The following is a 24168-nucleotide window of genomic DNA, read 5'->3' as shown; positions in this document are numbered from 1 at the left end:
TCCTTCGTAACATCTTTCCAGCCCAGTAACTTGAAAAAGAAAGCAATGCCCGCCAACCTGCCCGCCACGGCCGACCACGAAAGGCCTTCTTCCTTAGCCCTGCCCATCATGAACAAAACTAAATAAACTCTGTCACCTTCAGATACATGACCTCCCACCTCATCAACCAACTCGAGCCAACGGTCCCACGCTGAATTATAGCTGCGCCACGTACTGGGTGCCACCGAATGTCTGATCAATTCCCAGGCCGGCTGCAAACCAGGTCCCACAACCAGACGGGCCACATGGTCTCCTGCTGCTCCGCGTCCGGCGCCAGCATTCGAAAGCGGTCCCACTGGAAGCGAGATAAAGCATCAGCCACAGAATTCAGCACCCCCGGCACATGTACAGCGCAGACCCACAAGTTCAACTCCAGACATTTCAGCACCAAATGACGCAAGAGATCCACCACCGGGGGGGAATCAGCTGTCAACTTGTTAACACACTGAACGACCCCCAGGTTGTCACACATGAAACGCACCTTCCTGTCTTTCAAATCCTGTCCCCAAACCTCTATGGCCACGACAATAGGAAAAAGTTCCAACAGGGCCAAATTCCTAGTCAGACCGCAAACCCGCCACGAATCAGGCCACCTGCCGACACACCATCTCCCCCCAAAATATGCGCCAAAACCACTGGATCCCGCCGCGTCCGTATACAGTACCAACTCCTCATTTGACACCACCTCGCGAAGCCACAATGACCGTCCATTATACAGCTGCAAAAAACGGGACCACACTCTCAGGTCCGCCTTGTGCTCCACCTTCAAACGCACAAAATGCAAAGGGTGCAACACATCGGTAGTGGCTTGAGCCAAGCGACGGGAAAAAACTCTCCCCATCGGCAAAATCCTACACGCAAAATTCAACTTCCCCAACAGGGACTGCAAGTCCCGTAAACGAATCTTCTTGGCCTCAATGGCCCCTTGAACGCAACGCCTCAAATCCGCCAGCTTGTCCTCCGGCAAGCGGCACTCCATGGCAACCGTATCCAGCTCGATACCCAGGAATTTCAAAACAGTAACCGGACCCTCCGTCTTCTCCGGCGCCAACGGAACGCCAAAGCGGCGAGCAACCTGCTCCACTGTCCGAAGCAAAAGGGAACACTGCGAGGATCCAGCAGGTCCCATGCACAAAAAGTCGTCCAAGTAATGCAACACTGAATCTAGACCCGCCTCCTCCTTAATTACCCATTCCAAAAAACAACTAAACTTCTCAAAATAGGAACATGAAATTGAACAGCCCATAGGCAAACAACAATCTACATAAAACTTGTCCTCCCACCAACACCCCAACAGGTGAAAACTGTCCGGGTGCACCGGCAACAGGCGGAAGGCCGCTTCTATATCCGTTTTCGCCAAAAGCGAACCACAACCCAACTTCCTTAACCATTCCACCGCCTTATCAAAACGGACATACGATACTGAAACCAGCTCAGGATCAATACCGTCGTTCACCGACCGGCCAGTAGGATAGGACAAATGGTGGATAAGCCGAAACTTGTTAGGTTCCTTTTTCGGGACCAACCCCAACGGGGACACAACCAAGTCCGGCAATGGAGGGGCATCAAAAGGCCCCGCCATCCGTCCTAGTTCCACCTCCTTCTGTAACTTATCCGCAACAATCTCACCATGTAGGCGAGTCGACTGTAAATTTTTCAAACGAATCTCTCCCGTCTTAACCACTGACGGTATCTTGAAACCAAAACTAAAACCTTCACTCAACAATTCCGCCGACCCCCGATCCGGGTATCTACTTAGAAACTGCGCCATCCGATCTACCCTCACTGGGGTCCTCCCTTTTTGACGAAGACTCAGCGGCCTTCCCTTTTCCCTTCCGGAAGCACTTAAGGTGACTGTGGGCGCCACCACAGCCCGAACACTCGTGCTTGAATCGGCAGGAGGAACCAAACCGGCATTCCTTTTCATTGAACTGCCAGCAAACGCCCTTTTTGGGCCCCGGCGAGGTGCCAAATGATCCCCCGCCGGTGCCCCCTGGAAAGGACTGCGATGCCGACTTCGGCGCAGCCATCAGCCGCATCCATAGACTAATTTCTTTGTGGTCCCACCGTAAACTGGGTCTGACCGCCTTCCTCTGGCGAAACTGCTCGTCATATCTTAGCCAAGCAGTCCCCCCATAGGTCCTATACGCCTCACAGATAGAATCCAGATAACAAAAAAGCGCCGAACAGTTATCCGGAGCCTTTTCCCCCACCACACTGGCCAGTATCACAAAGGCCTGCAACCAGTTCTGAAAAGTGCGAGGAATAAGGCGATAACGCCGCCGTTCTTCCTCGTCCTTCTTGCTCTCATCCGGTTTAACCCGATCCAGATTAAACTTTTCCAACAGAAGCAATGAGAATATTTCAACATATTCATCCTTCCATATTTTTTCCCTGGTCTCCTGCTTCAGATGCGCCCCCAACGGTCCATCAAAGCAGACATACACTTCCCCTCTCGCCTTGTCATCTAATCGAACAATGTCCACTGCAGCCGCAGCTGCGGCAGCGGGAGCCGCAGCTGCGGCCGCGGGAGCCGCCACCACCGGCTCACCAACCACATTGCCACTAGCAACCCCTCCAACCGCAGGAGTCACAACCTCCTGCCCCGTCGCTCCCTGCCACACCAAGCTAGGGCCCCCCACAGAGGCAAACAAACCCCTGACCAACCTCAACAACTCAGCTGCCACACTGCCGTCACCCGTCACCGCATTCATGACCTGCCCTCCACTCGGGCCACCAAGCAAACCACCCGTACCACCAACCACATTCACGCCCTGCACGCCATCCATATCACCAGACACACCATCCATAGCCAAACCAGGTGTACGAGAAATAGGAAAAACCGTGGTCTTACCAGGCTGACTCCGAGAAGATCCCGAAACAGCCGTCACATGTCCTCCACGTCGCACTCCAGCCGCTTCGCTGACCTCCACGATCTGGTCCCCGGTGTCGTCCTCCGCGGCGTCCTCCTCCAAGGTGGCCTCATCTTCCTCGCTGGACCCAGGCCCAGGGAGCCCACCGTCCGGCAGACTCGACCTTAGGCCCCGTCCGCCCGCAGCACCATCCATCCTCCGCGCCGTCCGCGACGATCCAGACGCTGGCGCCGCCACGTAATCACCGCCTGGGGCATGCCGTCCGGCATCCCCGCGTGCTCCAGCTGATCCCGACGCCGTCCCATCGCTGTCCATCCGCTGTGATCCCAGGCCGGGCCCCGCTGATCCGGGCCGTCTCCGTACGGACTCCCCCGCCGACACTGGGACCCCATGCTCCTGCATGGGCCCCGCTCTGTTCCTGGCCCTTGCTGCCGCTGCCACTGCGGCCTCATCCGTGCCCTGCGATCCCGCTGGCCCACGCAACCCAGCTGGCCCCCGTGACCCCGCTGGCTCATGCGACCCCGCCGGCCCACGCGACCCTGCCGACCCACGCGACCGCGCCGGCCCACGCGACCGCGGCGGGTCAGGTGACCACACCGGGTCAGGCAAGCCTGCCGGATCGCGGGGACGCGCCGGGACGGGTGAGTACGCGGGGTCACATGACCGCGCCAGGTCAGGTGACCGCGCCCGGTCAGGTGACAGCGCCCGGTCAGGTGAAAGCGCCGCCCCACGTGACCGCGCCGCCCCACGTGACCGCGCCGCCCCACGTGACCGCGCCGCCCCACGTGACCGCGCCGCCCCACGTGACCGCGGCGGGTCAGGTGAGCGCGCCCGGTCAGGTGAGGCCGCCGGAGCACAAGGGGACGCCGGGCCATGCGAGCGCAGCGGGCCACGTGACCGCGCCGGGTCAGGTGACCGCGCCGGGTCAGGTGACCGCGCCGGGTCACGCGGCCGCGACGCGCGCGTCACTGCCGTGCGCCGCGAACCGGAAGAGGAGGGGAGGCCGGCCATGTCGCTCACCGCCCCGCTGCCTTGGTGCCCGCGGCCCGACTTCCGGCCGGGGCCTCGCGACGTCCCGGCTCCCGGATCCACCGCCGCACGTCCACTTGGGCTCCGTCTCCGCTGCCGGCTCCTCGGCGTCATCTCAGGGCTAAGGCGCTCCGGGGGCCGCGTTCTTCGCTGCCGCTTCGGAGGCAGGGGGTCCCATCTTCCTCACCGACGCCGGACCATCGCTGGAGCTGTTCGTCCATCCAACGCTGTCCACGCTGCTCCGCCATCCTCTTCATCTGTGCCACGAAGTCCTCCATCTTCGGGATCCAGCCACAACGATTACAGTCACCGTCCAGGTAGGAATGGCCCACCCCCCCTCTGACCTGCCCTATATACTACCCCCTATAGCACCACCCCCTGACCAATCACACTGACCCCTGATCCTAACTGCCCCTTAGCACCACCCCCAAATTTCGCGCCCAAACTGACTTCTCCATTAACCCCTTATTAACCCTATGGCCTGGCATCCCTCCTAGTCATGTAGCCCTCCCTTGAGCCCCTTCGGGTCAGCAGTCCGGGCTCTTCCTTTCTTATCACCTTTTGTAGAAATTTGCACCACCACACCCCACACTCCAGGTAGGCACATCACAGCTAACCTACAAATCCTTGTTGCCTTCCTCCAGGAGTCTGATGATGCACACCAGGGGGTGGGCCAGGCAGTTGGCTCCGCCCACCAAGGAGCTCACAACTCTGGAGGCGGGAGAAACCAGGCAGTTCAGCTCAGGGAGGAGCAGGAGTGAGGAGCTAAGTAGAGGAGTTAAGACAGTGAAAGTGAAAGTAGAGAAGTGGAAAAAGGAGGAAAGCAAGTGAAGTGGCAGTAAAGAAAGAAGCCTGAAGGGTCCAGCTTTGTGTAGGGCCAGATCAGCAAGGTCAGCGATGGCGGTGACTGTCTGGAGGGGGACCGTTTGGAAGTTCCTGGAAGGACCCCGTTGGCTGTGTGCCCGGTGGTCTGGAGCAGTGTTCCGAAGGACAGTCAGCACCAGGGCAGGGGCCTCTCGGACCCCGGCAAGGCTAGGAGTCGCCAAATTTGCCGAATCCGTCAGTGACGGGGACGCAGATCCCCCAACAACCAAGTCCCGATTGAAGGCAACAGCCCAACCCGTATTGGAGAGACACCGCCACCGCCACGGCACCAGTTTCTCAGGGCCAGCGCCTGCGGGCAAAGTGTAGAGCTCCTCCGGCCCAGATTGCAGTCGGGGAGCGGGTAACCGGAGGGAATCCACCGCTACCACAAGTCAAACAAAGGTGCAAGGAAGAGGGACATCACCGTCACCTACCGGGAGTGCAGGTGCAGCCGTCTGTGGGACCGTCCTACCAGCCGTTTGGTTTACCGTACAAACTGTGTCCGTGTGTCAGGCTGAGTGAGTACCACAGTGCCGCAAGGCACAGCGTTGCCCCCGCGTCCCTGCGCCCATCAGGCCCCGCACCCACTTCTCCATCACCGGGCCCCGGGATCACCAACCCCTACCCACGGAGGGGCAACACAACAACTGGCTGCTCCGCATCACCATCCCCGGGATCCCCCATATTGAGCAGCGGTGGTGAAATCACCACAACCGTGGGTGGCGTCACGAACTATAACAATCCCCACACCCAACCACAAAACCCCCTTTCACTCACGGGCGAGGAGTGTCGCTCGAGAAACCCTGGGATCCGGCCCACAGCTCGAGCCACCACTGAGCAGCTGCCGGACCCGAGCAGAAGGGGTGAGCGCGGTGTGCTGACACCCTCCTCCCCGCCCGCGACACATACACCATGACTCAAAAATGGGGTATTCCCATCTCCAAGATCATATCCTAATATGTACTTGTAGGACCTGAGGTATCCATGGATACCTAAGGTCCTGCAATGCCCTGAACATAAGGTAAGCCACAGTGAAATCAGAAGAACTATACATTTCTAAGTAGAGGTATTTGCTAATATTATTTTTATTATTAATATTATTATTCCTCCTACATATTGGGAAAGGATCTTTGAGAATGGGAATAACCCTTTAAGGACACTTGAACATCCAAACAGCATGGGAATGTAAACCAGCTTCTAGTCTAGAATATAATGGGCATAACTTTCAGATGTGAAAAAGACGGATGAGGCCTAAACCTGGCCATATTCATTAAATTTCTGCCGACCAAGTTATCCACCGATTAATTGGCCAACAGCCATCTTAACTGACTCTCACATAGGAGCACTTGTTCGGCTCCTGTGTTCTCCATCAGAAAGCCACCGACTGACACTTCAGCCCGCAGCTTATTTCAGGGAGAGCAATGCGATCTGGCAATCTGAAATTAGACATGCGCGAGCAACATCTCTCTCGACCATTAGTTGGCTGGTGCCCCGACACACATTAGACTGCCAAGCAAACCCATCTATATTAGTAAGTTCAGCCAACAGTAGTCTAATATATATGGGGGCCTTAACATTGAAATAATCAATGACAATCCTTTAGGATTCTCTTTCCCCTCATTTCACAACATCATTTTGTTTGTGTAGATAAGAGAACTGACCTGAGATAGGGGGCATTCTTTGGCAAGGGTGCTCTGATTCATCTCCTTTAGCAGCATTCGTAAGGCATTGCGGACAGTAGCATGGTTCCACTGTTCTGCCGGCAAGTCCTCAAGTTTTGAACAGCTAAGAAGAACAGAATAAGAAAATAAACATAAAACACAATATAATACAATATAACATGAATTAATGGGAACATGACAGCAGATTCATCCATTATTGCAGACGTGGATGTTTTACTCTGAAACATTGTGGTGTTTGGATGACTAGTCCATGGTAGAGTACCGGCAGCATCTCCTTTACGGGAAAGCAGGACAAGAATGAGCCACCAGGATCATGCCTTGGATTGCTCAGCCAAAATGCATAGTCTCCAGTCGGGTTTTCAAAGTATGTTGGAAGTGTGCATATACAACTTACACAGCACAAATCTGCTGTCAGGTTCTCTTCAAGGTATAAATGTAAAATGTGAATGGAGTTTGTTTATTGTAATATCATTATCCATACACATTGTCATTAAGGTCCATATATTCTGCTGATGGTGCCAAATACTACGCTCCTCAACAGTAAAATTCCAACTTCAAGAAGGAAAAGTCATGAAATTATGTACATAAAACGACTTAATTTATTCAGTATTAAGTATGCTACACCATAGTCAATGAGTAGGATCAGTATGACATTCTTTTGTGAAGGCCACTTCATGGCTTTGCCCACGTGGTCTTCAGTCCAATTTCAGGCTATCAATGAGGTCAAAACAAAAGTGAGAATGAAGATAGACTGATATTCCAGCCATCATTGCTCCATTCCAGCTTCTGTGCTGCTTTGCACCATAATAACCTTTGACAGTGGTAGCAATAGGTCAATGAAGAGGCCTACTACTTCGATTATGGTGTGGGGTTTCATAATGGACAGTAGCCATCCCCTAATAGCATTCATTCCAGGTATCTTAAAAGCTTGGCGTTACAGTGATTTGATGGTGGAACCCATGGTTTGTACATTTCTCCAAAACATCCCAGGAACCGTTTTTCAACACAAAAACACCAGGCCGCATGTTGCTCATACTACTGTAAACAGTCTGCACGGCCCAAATGTCCTATCATGGCCTTAAGTGTCTCCAGATTTGTCTCCCATCAAGCACATCAGGGACATCATTGGTCAACAACTGCAAAGGGAGCTGCCAGCAGAGGATCTTGCTGATTTACATACCCAGGTGCATTCAGCGGGGCAGGACATTCCTAAGACAGCCATTAATAACTTCATTGATTGCATGCCAAGGTTTGTATTTCTTAGTGTGTTGCTCATACTTGATACAGAATAAATTGAGTTGTATTGATTTTTTTTTAATCATTTGGATATTATTAACATGTCAATAAATCCTGTGATTTCCATAATTCTGTGATGTTTCCTTATTTGTGTTGCAACACACCAGCTTTTTTTTTATTACACAGCTGGAGTGGTGCTTTAATTCTAAGCCCCCTGCCCCATCTTATATTCGCCTTTTGGAGGCTTCATCTTCTTTCCCCGCTGCTCCTGTGTGTCTCCGGTGATTAGTGATCTGCCAGCAGCTCCAGTATTTACTGGAGCGCGCCAAAGGTCACAATTCTATACAAGTCTATGATAGCCTCATTCTGGCTCTCATAGATTTGAATTGGTAGCTTGTAATGTAACTTCTGACTTCCAGCCAGTAAGAAGTTACAGTCATGAGAAGGCATCATGGGACCAAAGCAGCTTCAGTAAAAGGTGAAGCGGCCAAAAGATAAAGTATAAGACAGGGTTCAAGGGACTTAGATTTAAAGTGTCACTCCATTGGAGTAGTCCTTTAACAAATGTATATTGTAAATGTAATCTCTATGTTATAACTGTATCAATCATTACCAAATATTAGGCTGAGGCCACACGGGGATTAGTGCGAGTCCTCACATGACACTCGGCTCACGCTCAAAGCACAGCGGGAGCTGTGGTCCGATCATGTGATCAGACCACAGCTGAGGAGGGGAGGGCCGGCGCTGTGGAGGGGAGGGCTGGCGCTGCGGAGGAGAGAGACAGATTTATCTCCCTACCTCCTTCGTTGCCTGCTGATGCGAGAATCGCACTGCACTCGCGTTACACTGGTGTAATGCGAGTGCAACGCGATGTTTCTCTCGCCCCCATAGACTTGAATGGGTGAGAGTCAAACAGGATCGCATTCCACCCGCAGCATGCTGTGACTGTTTTCTCGGTTCGGTTAGGGCTGAGAAAATAATCGCTCATGGGTGCTGCGCTATAGAGTAATATTGGCCCGAGTGGATTGCGATTTTTTTTATCACATTCCACTCGCTCCGTATTACTCGCCGTGTGTGCTGACGCTTAGTCTACAGCTACCCTTAAATACCCTTAAATATATTCACGCACCTTTGTAACTGGATCTTCAATGTGACCACATGGTAGACATCTTGTAACATGTCAGATACTGTCACGTCTGGGGCATCTGTAACATAACTGAGGGGCAGTGGGTTCCAGCGGCCAATTTTAATGATTCCTGTAAATGAAAATAATAGGTTAGGCACACTTTAGACATAACATTTTGAAAGATTTATGTATATTTTTCAATGTACTGCCTAGTGGATATCCATCTATCTCTGTTTTCTAGTTCCTGTGACCCCATGTACTCAGGGCGCCTGTTTATTCCTGTAATTCTGTACATTATCTAACTCTGGAGATTTACAATATATCAAAAGCACTATAAATAAGTGAAATAAATCTCACTATAGTGTACGCCGCCACTTCTACGCCCACTTAAGAGATTTACGCATTCAATGTCACCCAGGTTTTCCTTATTGTATATACTATACACATTAAATGGTAGAAATAAACAATCATATACATTATAGAACTGTTTAGGGTCAATTTTCCTATGATCTAATATCAACATAGTCGTATTGACAACACAGATGTTCAAGAGGCCTCGGCTCAGGGCTCTCCTGAAGTAATGATGTAGTGGCTTGGTTAATGTTCTTCCAGCTCTGCAGTTCCATCAGTTTTAATCAATATGTTAACCCCTGCAATGCTAATGCTGTGCTGTAAACCTCTGTGCTGTGTGAGCAGGAAGCTGTCCAACTGCCCTAACAGTTAAAAAGGTGTTGATGGGATGAGAGCTTTTAGTTTATAAAATCCGAGCTGCACAAAACATATTTGTGGTCTCCTCAGGAGCCTGTTATTACCAGTAAGGGTTGTTACAATTACTCGTGCTTATTAATTATTAAGCCTATATTACAAATTCCATAAAGACCTCACACTTAAGTGGCACCATTTAATTGAAACTTGAAGACCCGAGGATTAAAAGGGGCTCTCTTTAATTAAAGGCTGAGGCGATATTTACAGGAGGGTTTAAAGAGAAACACAAGAGAGCAGAAAAATCTCCAGATCTGATTCCAAGATTGGGAGTCACTATAATTTTGGTCAGAACCGCATGCAGAAAAATGTATCATTTAAAGGGGGTATAGAATTCAGCCTAAAAGTAGCGCCACTGCAAGAAACAAAAAGAGTGTTCATTTTTACAGAGAGAAAGCTAGGACTGTACTTAAGAGATTTTTGTGAGCTTTGCACACAGGGTAATTTTCTTGTAAGTATGTTTAAAGTGTTTACATTCAATTTTCCTAAATATCCAAAATGTGTCTGCAAGGTACAACATTCCAGGACACTTATTAACACTTCTTTGTTAGGAGATTAAGAAAAGAAAATATGGAAACAAGCTATATGTGTTCAATTTTAAATAAATGTATATATAGTATTAGGTAGCAGCAGGACCAGTCTTGGACAGGAGGTATGTGTCACTGAGGTGGCAGGTCTCAGTGATTTAGAACCCGGAGAAGTAGGCTCCAGCACATATAGTGCTGAGAGGAGTTTTAAATGGGGCCTTTTGAGTCCGGGTTTTAGGGATGGCCAATAGAGCTGGGTGAGATTGGCCATTCCCTTACCTCCATTTCCAGGATTTGGAATAAGTGATAAAAGGCAGCTCACCTTCCTTTATTAGTCAGCTCAGCTAAAGCCTCGGAGGACATGTGAAAGATATGGACTGTATTTTATTGTGTTTTTCCTTATACTTATGCCGGAGAAAACCCGTTGTTTTTGTTCCCTGGAGGTTTATGGACTTTAAATAAATCTTTCTGGTTTTGATAAAAATCACACTACCTGAGCCTACCTAGACTGCTGCCGGTGAGTGAATCCCTTACAATTGGTGTTTGAAGTGCAGGCACAAATCCCAATGAGCACAGATGACTGCTGTATAAAGCATGATCTGAAAACATGGAGGAGATGATTAAACAGCTGGTACAGGCAAGTATCCAGCAGCAGCAACAGCAGACCCAGCAGGAGACCAACACACACCGTATACAACAGCACCAGCAACAGACGGAACGCCAGTCGAAGGATGTCCACAGCAGGGCAACTGCATCAACCCCAATCCAAGGTGACAATAATCAGCTGAAGAAGACGGTAAGGAGGGCATTGAAAAGATGACACCGGGTGATCGACATCAACATCAAGGCTTTGGCGGACCGGGAGTAGTTGCCTCTGGAGCAGTGGGTGGAGGTTCTGGCTGCGTATTTGACTGGGGAACCACAAAAGGCCTTTTATGACTTGACCCTACAGGACACCAAGAACTATCTAGCTATGGACTTGGTGGGACCCCTGGTAAAGGCTGCCAGGGGGTATCAATATATCCAGGTGGTCATAAACTATTCTACTTGGTACCCAAATTCAGCGGCATTAAGAAACTCCTCTGCAAAGTGCATAGCTCGGGAGTTTGTCCATATCTTCTCTTGAACGGAGATTCTAATATATCAAGAGACCCCTTTTTTCTATTTCTCTTCTGCAGTGTTATACGCTTCTGCTTAGGCAAAAATAGTTTGGTTTATATCAAGGAACCCCGGTCATGTCCAAAGTCACAAGAAAATAATGCAACATACTGCAGATCTCAAAGATAAGGACCTCAGAGTACTATCCACAGATAGAAAGATTCAATAAAACCTTGAAGGCCATACTGAGGAAGGTGGGATAGTTCCCTCATGATATGTTCCCTTCTTCAGATAGTTCAGTCTAGTAAAGATATGATTTTTGCTTTGGTGAGAAAGTAATTTTGTTTAGGTGATTCCTTAAAATGATTAACTACAGAGTTATAAAAGTACCCTGCTAACACTACCTGGCTAAACTATGCAATGTATTGATTCTCTAGTGTATCCTAAAGATGCAAAAACCTATCACAAGTAGAGTTGAGCGGATTACTAATAATCCGGGTCCGGCGGATCCGTTGTGGGTTGCCAGAGAAGTCTGGATCCGATCCGGAATTCGGCATAATGTAAGTCAATGGGGAGCGGATCTGGGGAAGAGAGAGAGGAGAGAGAGAAAAAAAAAACAAAAAAAAACTGCCGAACCCGGATTGTGCAGCCGGATTTCCGGGCAGATCCGGATCGGACGCTGAAACCGCGCGGATCCGGACTTTTCAAGTTCGGGTCCGCTCAACACTAATCACAAGCAGAAGGCAGAGGAACAAAGCTGGTTGCTTCATTTAGAATACAATCTGACTGCAGTGTGAGGGCAGAGCAGCTATAGGTCACTGATCTATCTCTGCTGCCCTAAGTATGTATATAGTATGGGGAGACTCTGCCTCCTCTACAAAGCCAGAGGCATCATGTAGGCTGCATTAATCAAAATTTATTAGCACGGAGGAAGGAACCTAGATTGCAAAAAATGGAAATAACACCAACTAAAATAGATATGTAGCAGACATATGTAAGAAGATCTACAATATTTTTTAAAAAATAGCCAATGCTGGAAAAATAAATGTTGTAGTGCTGGTTTAAAAGGATTTGTCAATTCTGGACATTCATATATTGCCTAGATTAGCAGCATTTTCTGTGTACTGCAGATTAGTTGCTGTGATTGACAGGTCTTCTGCTCCTGTCCTTTGTTGGGTAATCCCTGCACACAGCCATCAGCACTGTAAACACATCTGACTTTACCACCCTCAAAGAGTAATATGAGTTGCCATACTTTTAACCTCTTATCAACCTCTGAAGTTAAGTATCGTCACAGGTCACTGAGTGGGGACAGGAGCTGAGCCTCCTTCATGCGCTGGATGCCAGCAAAGACATGGACCACAAATCCAAATATCATACATCGATCTAATGGCACTGGTCAAAAGTTTCCAAAACTCAACATGAGGTTCTTAATTAACATTGTGATCAGACTGCATGAAGCCCATTTCCACATTTTGATGAACCTCTTAGTGCATCCCTACCTAAAGGTGCTCTATGCCGACAGCACACCAGCAGGGGGCGCGACCCGATGGCCTCACAGTAAGCGCTCATGTGTCTATGTCAATAAAAAAAAAAAAAAATATGACGGCGTTTTAAATAGCAAAAACGAAATAAATGTCCAGGCCCTTAAAGGGTTAAATACGAGAAGAAGAAAAATTCATCCTAAACAGTAAAGAAAGCATCTGTCATCATTCACTCTAGGACTATTAAAGGAAAGTAAAAGATCTGATGTGCACAGTGACAACCTCTGCACAGCCCTGAAGAATATGCTGGTGCTAAATAAGCAGCGGAAGTTGAAAAAAGGTCACATATACTATATACCGTACAACCCGGGGGACAGGGTTCATACTGCAAGAAAAGATGACCATTTAACCAAGTAACTTTCCTGACTACAGTATGCCTATGAAACCATACACGTCGTCTTGGTGCCCCCGTCATACTGTAACATGTCATATTTGTCTATCTAGTACAATAATAGTAATATTCCAGAAAGAAATGTTAGAATATTTAAGTCATAGTTCTTAAGACCAAATTTCATTTTTATGCATCGGAAATCTATATATTGGCAATACTGATAACAGAGGACAATAGCTTTTACTAGACTATCAAGCACTGAGCATATCAGATGTAACAGAACTGAGATTGCTGTTTGGTACAAAGGTAATATAAAATTATCTGTTGTTTTACAAGAGACTGAATCTGGGGAATCTGGGACCAGGTTTTTGCCACCTAATCTGAGAGCAGCATAATGTACAGACAGAGATCCTGATTCTAGTGATGTGTCACTCACTGGGCTGCTTAGTGCAGTTTTGATAAAATCACTGGTTAATCAGCAGTTGATTATCATTAGAGGACTATATGGTGTGCTGCCAGGTAGTCCAGCACATTCATGAGCTCTGTATAACTGCTAGATCTGCAACAGAGAAAACAGTGATTTTATCAGAATGACAGCAAACAGCTCAGTAAGTGACACATCGCTGGAATCAGGGTCTCTGTCTCTACATTATGCTGCTGTCAGATGGGGGAGCAAAAACTGGTGACAGATTCCCTTTAATTCAAAACGTTAATGTAAATGATGACTTCAGCTCTGCTACCTCTGCACATGCAATCTAGTGAACCTGTAACTAGTAACACCCTCTGAATAGGTCATTATCCAACAGTTATCTTACTATGAAGGCACTAAAACTAAAAAATGGCATATACAAGATCATGAATCCCTTATAAATGACACCGAATGTAGCGTAACTTCATGTTATATCTTGAAATACATTCCCATGTGCTTTATCTTTCCGAGAAAAGTGGAAAAGTTATTTGTGAAAGGTTTAAATGAAATGTATCATCCACCAATGACGTATTGTTAAAATATAATATTTACACTGAAGATTTCTTTTTATGCTTCAGATGTTTCTTCCATGGCATTATATATCGCAGTTTTCATTTTAGCCACTAAACGCTAAAGGAAACTAGAGTATGATCTCCAGCACTTCAAAGAAGGTTAAAAATATTTATTGAGGTTCTATTAGAAAAGATCCATCGATCATTAAAACAGTGAGGGGGGACACATTAAGAGAAATCCAACATGTTTCAGCTAGTAGAGCCTTATTCAAGGATTGCCAATCCTTGATTAAGGCTCTACTAGCTGAAACATGTTGGATTTCTCTTAATGTGTCCCCCCTCACTGTTTTCATGATCGATGGATCTTTTCTAATAGAACCTCAATAAATATTTTTAACCTTCTTTGAAGTGCTGGAGATCTTACTCTAGTTTCCTTGTCCTTGTTCTGCCTGAGGCCAGGGCAGCTCCGTGCACCAACACCGATTCTGACCTGGACTTTAGGAAGGGTGAGCTGAACTACTTTTTCTATTTTTTGTCACTAAACGCTAAAGGTCCAGCCACACACAACGAGATCGTTAACGAGATCGTTACTACGTCACGGTTTCCGGATCGTTGTTAAATCGTTGGTGAGATCGTTGGTGAGATGTCACAGTCATTTTCCCAAAGAATTTAGTAACGATGCAGCGACCTGTATAGCGATCTCGTTCGACGTTGGGACCCTGTCACACAGCAGCTATGTAACGATTCCGACCTTGAATAGGGGCGTAGTGTTTGACGCTGTAAGCCACGTAGGTGTGCATACGCGTCGCCTGTTCCACACCTCTCCGCTCCGATTGGTGGCCAATACTGCGTTCTGATTAGGCTGCCGGCCTAGAAGGCAACTTTGTATCGCTTCATCCTTTGTCCCTTTTTCAGCCTTGCTTTGAGGATAGAACCTGCGACTTCAGCTTCGATCCGAAAAGCAAGCAAGCAATCGGTAACAAAGTATGAATGAATCTGGATGTAGTCACAGGTTCTGTCCTCAAAGCAAGGCTCAAAAAGGAACAAAGCATGAAGCGATACCCAATCAGAACGCAGTACTGTTGTCAGCGTCAACCAATCGGTGCAGAGGGGGTGCGGAAAAGGTGATGCAACTACACGCCTATGTGTCACACTTTAAGTTCTCATCTAGGTTGTTAACGAGATCGTTGGTAGGTGTCAAACATACAGATCCCTCCTGACCAGTAGGACTCAAAAAATGGCCCAGGACATCCATCAACGATCAACGATCTCACAGCAGGGGGCGGACCGTTGGTATGCGTCAAACATAACGAGATCGCTGGTGAAGTCGTTTCGTCACAGAAACTGTGACTTAGCAATGATGTCGTTAGCGATCTCGTTATGTGTGAAGTGACCTTTAAGGCCCCGTCACACTAAGCAACATCGCTAGCAACATCGCTGCTAACGAACAACTTTTGTGACGTTGCTAGCGATGTTGCTGTGTGTGACATCCAGCAACAACCTGGCCCCTGCTGTGAGGTCGTTGGTTGTTGCTGAATGTCCTGGGCCATTTTTTAGTTGTTGCTGTCCCGCTGTGAAGCACAGATCGCTGTGTGTGACAGCGAGACAGCAACAACTAAATGTGCAGGCAGCAGGAGCCGGCTTCTGCGGAGGCTGGTAACCACGGTAAACATCGGGTAACCAAGAAGCCCTGTCCTTGGTTACCCGATATTTACCTTTGATACCAGACTCAGCCGCTCTCACTGTCAGTGCCGGCTCCTGCTCTGTACACATGTAGCTGCAGGACACATCGGGTTAATTAACCCGATGTGTGCTGTAGCTAGGAGAGCAAGGAGCCAGCGCTAAGCAGTGTGCGCTGCTCCCTGCTCTCTGCACGTGTGGCTGGACACTGGTTGCTGGTGAGCTCACCAGCAACTCGTGTAGCCACGCTCCAGCGATCCCTGCCAGGTCAGGTTGCTGGTGGGATCGCTGGAGCGTCGCAGTGTGACAGCTCACCAGCAACCTCCTAGCAACTTACCAGCGATCCCTATCGTTGTTGGGATCGCTGGTAAGTTGCTTAGTGTGACTGGACCTTTAGTCTCACCATGATCACATCTCCTGTTCTGTAGAGATTACCTGTGCGGTGTTCATGGAGACCCGGCCAACAGTCACCACTGATCAGAATTATAAGGAAACCCAATAATTCATTATAAATCTGAAGACAGATAACAACTGTTAACTATAGATAAAGATGCCGCTGTATTCCTCCTCCTCATCCCTCTCTGTACTAGGATCTCTGCACAGTGTGTAGAGCATGCCCACTACATTATCTTCTAATAAGTTATTTTACTGCTCAATTTATTTATTCTATGTTTTTTCTTTTATAGCAAATCTCTGGAGCTACTGTTCACAGTTAAGCAGCTCTGGCTATATTGTTGAAAATATCTCTTATCAGAGCATTTACATTTTTACATTTTTTGCACTTACATTATAACTTTCCCTGTCAGTATAGAATGACTGTTCAAGCACAGTAGGGTGTAGGAGACCTGGCCCTAATGAAGAATTTTACCTTTGGGGTACGTGCACACGATCAGGTTTGTAGTGTTTTAGACGCAGCATCTTTTTGCAGCAGCAAAAACGTTGCGTAGTACAGTACAAGCATAGTGGATGGGATTTCTACAAATCTCCTGCCCACTGTGCTTCCATTCTATGCAACGAACACTGACATGTGGCGCGGGTTTCCTAACCGGAGGATGCTAATTTATGCTGCGAAGACGCGAGTATTCTCAGTGGGAGAACACAGCGAAAATCTGCCCTGAACCCTGATCGTGGGCATAGACCGCTGCGTTCTTTCACGGAGAATACTAGCATCTCCGCAAGAGAAAAGATACTGCATCTAGAATGCAGAGTCTCCTGATCATGTGCACATACTTGTTGTGCGGTGTTCTTTGTTGCACAAGCTAGGTGTCATGGTGGAGTCAGACTCTGTTCACACTACAGAGTCCAACAAGCTGCCTTGGATTCTTTAATTGCACAGCCTGTCATGGGCTTCGGCTGGTTCTGGCTTCACTGCTCTTCAATACAGCAGGAGTCAATTTCTGCTGGCCTGTGATCAACTGCTGGGAGCTCAGGCTGCTGATCACTATCTCCAGCTTTTATAAGGTTCTGGATTCTGGGGCTGTTTGCCGGATATAGCTTTTTGCTTCCTGGTTCCTGTGGTTATCCAATTGTATGGTGATCTTCAAGTTGCGGTTCAGCGAGGTGTGTGAGTCATCTAGTTGTGTATTTATTTCCCACCCCTTTTGCATTACTCCCCAGTTCACATACTGTCCCTCCTTTGTGTGCGCATGTTTTCGTTTACCCTTGTCTGTGATTATTTGTGGGATTTGGTTACAGGGTTTCCGGTCCGCTCCCTGGATGGGGAAGGAGTAGTATCAGGGCTTGGACAGAGTCACGTTGGAGGTTTGAACTTGGCAACTATCAAGTCTACCTTTGAGATAAGGGACATCACAGGGTCCCCAGTTTTAGGGTCAGCCTAGGAGCCTCTGTTCCATCCATACTCATCCGTCACACTACCCTTAGGGTATGTGTCCACGATCAGGGTAATGTGGCATTCTGAAATCAGCATATTTTCACTGCATCTGCTGTGTTTTCCCGCGCAGAAGACTCAAGCGTCTCTGCATGAAAAATTGACATGCTACAGATAGGAAACCCGCACCGCAGGTCAGTATGCGCAGCGATAAAAAAAAGCACCATGGGCATGGGATTTTTTTTTAATCCCATCCACTGTGCTTGTACTCTCTATGCAGTGTTTTGGAAGCAGCAAAAATAAGCTGAGTCTAAACGTTACTAATTGTTGCCACTTACCCTAAATGTTAAAATCCATTTTTTTGTTCACAGTGCACCCTTGGCGTGGCCGAACAGTTCAGTTCACTTTCCACATAACCATTTTCTATACATCTTTGCTTCCTTTGGCTCCTGTAAAGCAAGAGCTTTCAATCAATGAAGGAGATAGATGAAAAACAAGTGTATGGGAAAATGCATTGAACTTGTCGGCCATGGCAAAGGTGCACGATGTGGCTCATTAGGATATCCGAATAAAAAATGATCTCTGGTGAACAAAGCAACTGATTTGGACACGTAAGGTATTATTTTTATTTTTATTGGGACTACTTCCCCCTCAAGGTGCTTGGTTTGAACAGTCTTTAGGTGATGACTAGAGATGAACAAACCTGAGGTTCAGTTTGCAAACTGAACACCAACTAAAAAAATCAAGGTACTGGTTTGGTGTTTTATGTGCGAAGTTCACTGGCGCGGGCAACGCTGTGCTAAGGTACGCTTGGTGGTCAGCCCTGTGCGAGCCACTTGCAGTGTTTGAACAGCTCGCACTGGGTGTAACATCAGCGTTATTAGATGTAGCATGCAACCCAAACGTTTTTGGGAAAAGCCTGTCCGCCCTCCCCGGAAGTGATCTGCTTATTATTATTATTTATTATTATAGCGCCATTTATTCCATGGCGCTTTACAAGTGAAAGAGGGTATACGTACAACAATCATTAACAGTACAAAACAGACTGGTATAGGAGGAGAGAGGACCCTGCCCGCGAGGGCTCACAGTCTACAGGGAATGGGTGATGGTACAATAGGTGAGGACAGAGCTGGTTGCGCAGTGGTCTACTGGACTGAGGGTTATTGTAGGTTGTAGGCTTGTTGGAAGAGGTGGGTCTCGAGGTTCCTCTTGAAGCTTTCCACGGTAGGAGAGAGTCTGATATGCTGAGGTAGAGCGTTCCACAGTATGGGGGAGGCTTATGGCCTGCTATATGTGGGTGGAGACTCAAACTGCAAATCAGTGGCTTGCTTCGGGGTTCGGATCAAGCTCAAACCAGTGGAGGCTCGGATCGTTTGCTGCCAGTGAACTGAACCTCCACGGAACTGTTCATCTCTAGTGATGACAGACCCTGTATATCTAGCTGTATTCATGTGCTACACTGGAGACATGTTATATAAGGTAAGTAATGTAACTTGCATCTTTCCCTTTACCATTTCACTTTATTTCATTTCATCTACCCTATAATTCAGTTTGGTTGGCTTGGATGATCATAACAATAAACATATGCCATGTCATGGTCAATAGCATGCCTACGGCTCCGAAAATTCTGCATTTCCTTATTAAGAACTAAGCAGCATGGACAAGACTTGCCTTGTACAACTCACAATACCATCTTGTACGAGAGGCAATAAAACGAAGCCGGCATCACAACGCGAGCGTAATACCTGGTGCGAGCCTTCTGCTCGATTTTACCCGTACTCTTAGGATGGTAGCATTCTCATGGCCTCCATCTGCCTGGATTTGAAGTATGAAACACTTTCAATAATTACAGCTATTATAATTATATGCCACCAACTTAAATGCTAAACGCTGTACTTTTAACTTTATTTCAATCCCTGCGTATGCTGCCAACCAGCTCTATGCTGTGAAATTGCTAGTTGCCTTTGGCACTGCTTGGCATGAATGAGCCATTTTGTACTATACAGGTAGACCTAGTTCTTGATGAGTTATAAAATGCTGCATTGTAGGCAAATGTGACATCATAATAGGGCGGTGAACTTGGAAAGCTTCTACATATTTTCCAACTAAAATCCTGTTTTTTATAAATAATTAGCAATTTATAGTGTGTTCATAGACACGCAGTAGGTCATTAGCAATTTCCATGTGAAATAAAAGACATTCAGAACCCAGCAAGGCTAAAACATATGACTTTGTGCCAGCCTTTCCATATGTAAGATATAAATCCTTGCACTATACCATCTTACAGCAGTGCAAAAAAAAACGTGCTGGCCATCCTTTCCAAATTAATAATTCTCTATTGAATAATGGCTGCCAAATCAGACAAGTCCTCTGTCGCAGGTGTTGGATATGAAAGGATAGGGACACTTCCCTGTTGAGCTAATTGTGACCCAATTCTTTGCAGCCCCTGTTGTATATTTTACTATGTGTGAATATACAGGTTGACATTATTGCAATTTTTTGGAAGGAGAGACTAGAAAAATAATGATCATCTTTTTTTTTTTTTTTTTTAAATTCTTTATTTTAAAGACCGACTCGAGAACATACAAAGTAACACCTGCTCCACAAAGAGCAGAATAACAGATTTCAAATATTTAACATTGACATGTAGCCCACCCTTCCGCACCCCTGTACATATCTAGTCACTGCAACTGCTCGAGTCAGGCCCAATTTAATCCTTTTATGAACCAACCCAACAAGGGTAGAATACAAAACATAGAAAGAGAGAGCAAAGCCCGAAAAGAGTTTAGAACAGGTTAAGAGAAAGAGGTAGAAAGGGGAATAGGGGGGAGGGGAGGGGGAGGGGAGAATAGGGGAAGATAGGGGACAAAGAAGTGAGAAGAAGGGAGAGCGAGAGAAGAAAAAAGAGGAAAGGGGGAGAGGAGAGAAAACAAAAAAAAAAAAAAAAGGGGGGGGAGAGTGTTTCCCCAGAGCAATAATGATCATCTTTGGAAATTTAACATTAGATCATCAAATGAACCCTTTTTAAGTCCATTTTTGGTCACTTTCACATAGAAATGATCCACTGTCGAATTCATGCAGAAGAAAATCCTCAGCAACAAAATTAAGCACCAAATTGTGTGAAATTTTGGCCAGATATTTATATAAAAATGCAGTCATAATCCGCAGCATCAATGAATAAACTGTGGATTTCAAGTCTAAAGGCCGCTTTACACGCAACGACGTCGCTAACGAGATGTCATTGAGGTCACGGAATTTGTGACGCAAATCCGGCCTCGTTAGCGACGTCGTTGCGTGTGACACATACGAGCGTCCGCCAATGATCAAAAATACCTCATCGTCGATATTTGACACGTCGTTCAAACCCCAAATGTCGTTGCTGCTTTTGGACGCAGGCTGTTAGTCGTTCCTGAGGCAGCACACATCGCTACGTGTGACACCACAGGAATGACGAACAGCACCGTACCTGCGTCCTCCGGTAATGAGGTGGGAGTGTCTTTCATGCGGCTGCTCCCCGCCCTTCCGGTTCTATTGGACGCCTGCCGTGTGACGTCGCTGTGACGCCCCCTTAGAAAATGGCAGTTCGCCGGCCACAGCAACATCGCTGGGAAGGTAAGTACGTGTGATGAGTACTAGCGATATTGTGCGCCACGGGCAGCGATTTGCCCGTGATGCACAAACAACCGGTGCGAGTGCGATTGGCAGCGACATCGCTAGCGATGTCGCTGCGTGTAAAATGGCCTTTAAAATTTCATCCAAAGCAGATATTTTAAATGCAAATTATGGCAGAAAATCCACTGAGTACTTGACCCATGTGCACATACATTAACAGTCTTATTAGGCGATATTCATTGCATGCAGCAGAATTACTGTAAAAATGTCTAAAAAAATTCTGAAACATATATACTCTAAAAACACTTTAAAAACAAAAGTCTAAAAGTGGTCCTAAAAGTTTAACCCTCAGTGTAGTGAAGTGTGCCTACAGTACTTCCCCATGAATCACTGTGCAGATGCTCGCATACTTCTAGTGTTCTTGCTGAATAGTTTTAGTAGGTGTCTAGGTGGTGCCCTTTGAGGGAATCTGTCTGTCTACAGGTTCTCTATGAATTAGAGATATTCTGGCAGATGGGGACTTATAATGTGTAAGCTGTAGATACTTAAAGTAGCTTAAGGTTCAATAATCAAAGATATGGGGCTTGGGTGTACATCAAGCATGCCTTAGGCTGGCCACAATAAAAGGCCACCCTAAAATGAGCAGTTTTACAGTATTGGTGGGACCAGTTTAGTCTGAAAACCAGTCAGTATCTGGTGTGCTCACCATTTGTCAGTCTGCCATCTGCATTGTACAGTGAAAACAGGAATTCATCCGTCAAGAGAACACCTCTCAACGTGGCAGATGCCGTCAAATGAGAGCATTTTCCCACTCATTTCTGTTAGAACAACGAACTGCATAAAAATAGACTGCAGAAGAGAAAGCGCAATAGGGTCTTAACCAATAACTTTTAGGAGAAAAAGAACTGTACTCACCTATAGTGATTGTGCCAGTCACAACCACTATAATAGCCAAAATAATGGTGGTTAGCTGCAGCTTCCCGGATTAGATGATTGCATGTGTTCTAAATAAAGGGATTTATGCCGCGCTCACACCACGTAATTCAATCATAGATTTATGTCTCTTTATTATCTGTAGGCACAGATCAACGCGTTTCGAGGGACGCAGCCCTCTTCATCAGGACAGCAGACCACAAAAAAAAATATAAATAGAGTGAGTCCCTCGAAACGCGTTGACCTGTGCCTACAAAGAATAAAGAGACATAAATCTATGATTGAATAACAAACTGCAGTCAGTTACAGACCCCCAATGAGGATGACGAGCATGGAGATGAGTTTCCCAGAGATCGTTTCTGACAGTTTGAGCAGAAATTCTTTGGTTATGGACCGATTGTTGCAGCAGCTGTCTGGATGGCTGATCTAAGACTATATCGGAGGTGACGATGTTGGATGTTGAGGTTCTGGCTGGTGTGATTCCAAGTGGTCTGTGGTTGTGAGGCTGGTTGGATGTACTGCCAAATTCTCCAAAATGCCTTTGGAGATGGCTTACAGTAGAGAAATGAATATTCACTTTATGGGCAACAGCTCTGCTCGACCTTCCTGCAGTCAGAATGCCAACTGTACGCTCCCTCAAAACTTACAACATCTGTGGCATTGTGCTGTGTGATAAAACTGCACATTTTAGAGTGGCCTTTTATTGTGGCCAGCCTAAGGCACACCTGTGCAATAATCACACTTTCTACTCACTAAAATGGATTTAGACAAATATGTGACCAATATTTGAGAGAAATACGCCTGTTGTGTACATAGAAAAAGTCTTAGAACTGACACCTGAACTAGTTTTTCACTTATTTGTTTTATATGGACGTGTGAAGCTGAAGTCTTACCATAGAAAGATACAAGTATGTTTTCTCATATGGAAGACACTCAGCGGCAAGGTGCAAGTACACAAGAAAGGCTTTTTTTTTTTTTAGTAAACTCAATGTTACAATCTTCCTGCAATTGAGAGAAGTTGACTGTCTACCCCAAGCATAAAATGAAGAACATAAGAGTTGTATTAGGACACAGGATGAATGTATAGCTCACCATACACACTAGATGGCTATTGGCTGACCAATGATTTGGCTAATCATCCAGGAGCCATCATGGCCGACTCTCACATACACAAGAACGCTCATTCAGTCAATTGCTCCTGTATTCCCTATGAGAGAAATGTCACCAGACATGTCTGCCTTATTTCCGTGAGACAATATGATTGTCAGTCTGAAATTGGACACACTGGATCAATATTTCCCTCACTAATAAGTTGTTCGAGGCTAGATTGTTGGCTGAATTGGTCGATGTTGTCGCGTTTGGCCGACATAGTCTAATGTGTATGGAGTCTTAATCCTTTCCATAGTTTGATCATGATTAGCGTGATCTGCTCCTGTTCATTTCTAGGTGGTTAGTTCATACTGCAACTATATTGGGCACTATATGTTCATTCTATAATAACGGCCCACAACAAGAAGCATGGGCATATAGCAAAATGGAAAAGAAGTAGAAATGACATATTTAAGAAGATACGTTGCCCTCAAGGGTACAACAGCTTGAGGTTATAAAATTCATTGACGGCTGAAAGTACAGACTATTCTGACAGCTATCCATTAAATGGCTTCCATAAGAGAACAGCAGACAAAATATGACTCCTAATACACAGTCAAGTAACAGCATAAGTTTTATGTTCTTTTCCCATTATCCTGAAGCGATGGATAAATCTATCCTAACTCTCCTCATGTGATGTATAATGTACAGTGTCAGAGACCACAAAGCAGTGAAGCAAATTAAAAGATGCCTGTTAAATTAGTCTTTGCAAGCAAAGAAGCCATTTTGATGATAATGTCCTCATGCTCTGATATGAAAGTGCAATACATGGATAAAACCTATTTATAAAATGGCTTGGGTAAATGGGATTGGGATAAATAGGGGGGTATAATTGACTAATAAACATTCAGGGGACTTTCGAACTACGGAACAG

At 46.6% G+C, this 24168-nt stretch overlaps 1 protein-coding gene across 2 annotated transcripts in view; it reads right to left on the bottom strand.

Moving 5' to 3' along the window:
* Positions 1 to 24168, bottom strand: part of SATB2 (SATB homeobox 2) — a 288524-nt gene that overhangs the window by 182534 nt on the left and 81822 nt on the right. For both annotated transcript variants that reach the window (XM_075318964.1, XM_075318965.1), the window contains exons 4-5: positions 8853 to 8979; positions 6467 to 6590 (exon numbers count right to left, since the gene is read on the bottom strand). In XM_075318964.1, the coding sequence (XP_075175079.1) occupies positions 6467 to 6590; positions 8853 to 8979 (251 nt within the window). The remainder of the gene's footprint in view (positions 1 to 6466; positions 6591 to 8852; positions 8980 to 24168) is intronic.

Source organism: Anomaloglossus baeobatrachus, chromosome 7 (genome assembly GCF_048569485.1).
Source record: "Anomaloglossus baeobatrachus isolate aAnoBae1 chromosome 7, aAnoBae1.hap1, whole genome shotgun sequence".
Lineage (NCBI taxonomy): Eukaryota > Metazoa > Chordata > Amphibia > Anura > Aromobatidae > Anomaloglossus > Anomaloglossus baeobatrachus.
This window is presented reverse-complemented; position numbering and strand designations above follow the sequence as displayed.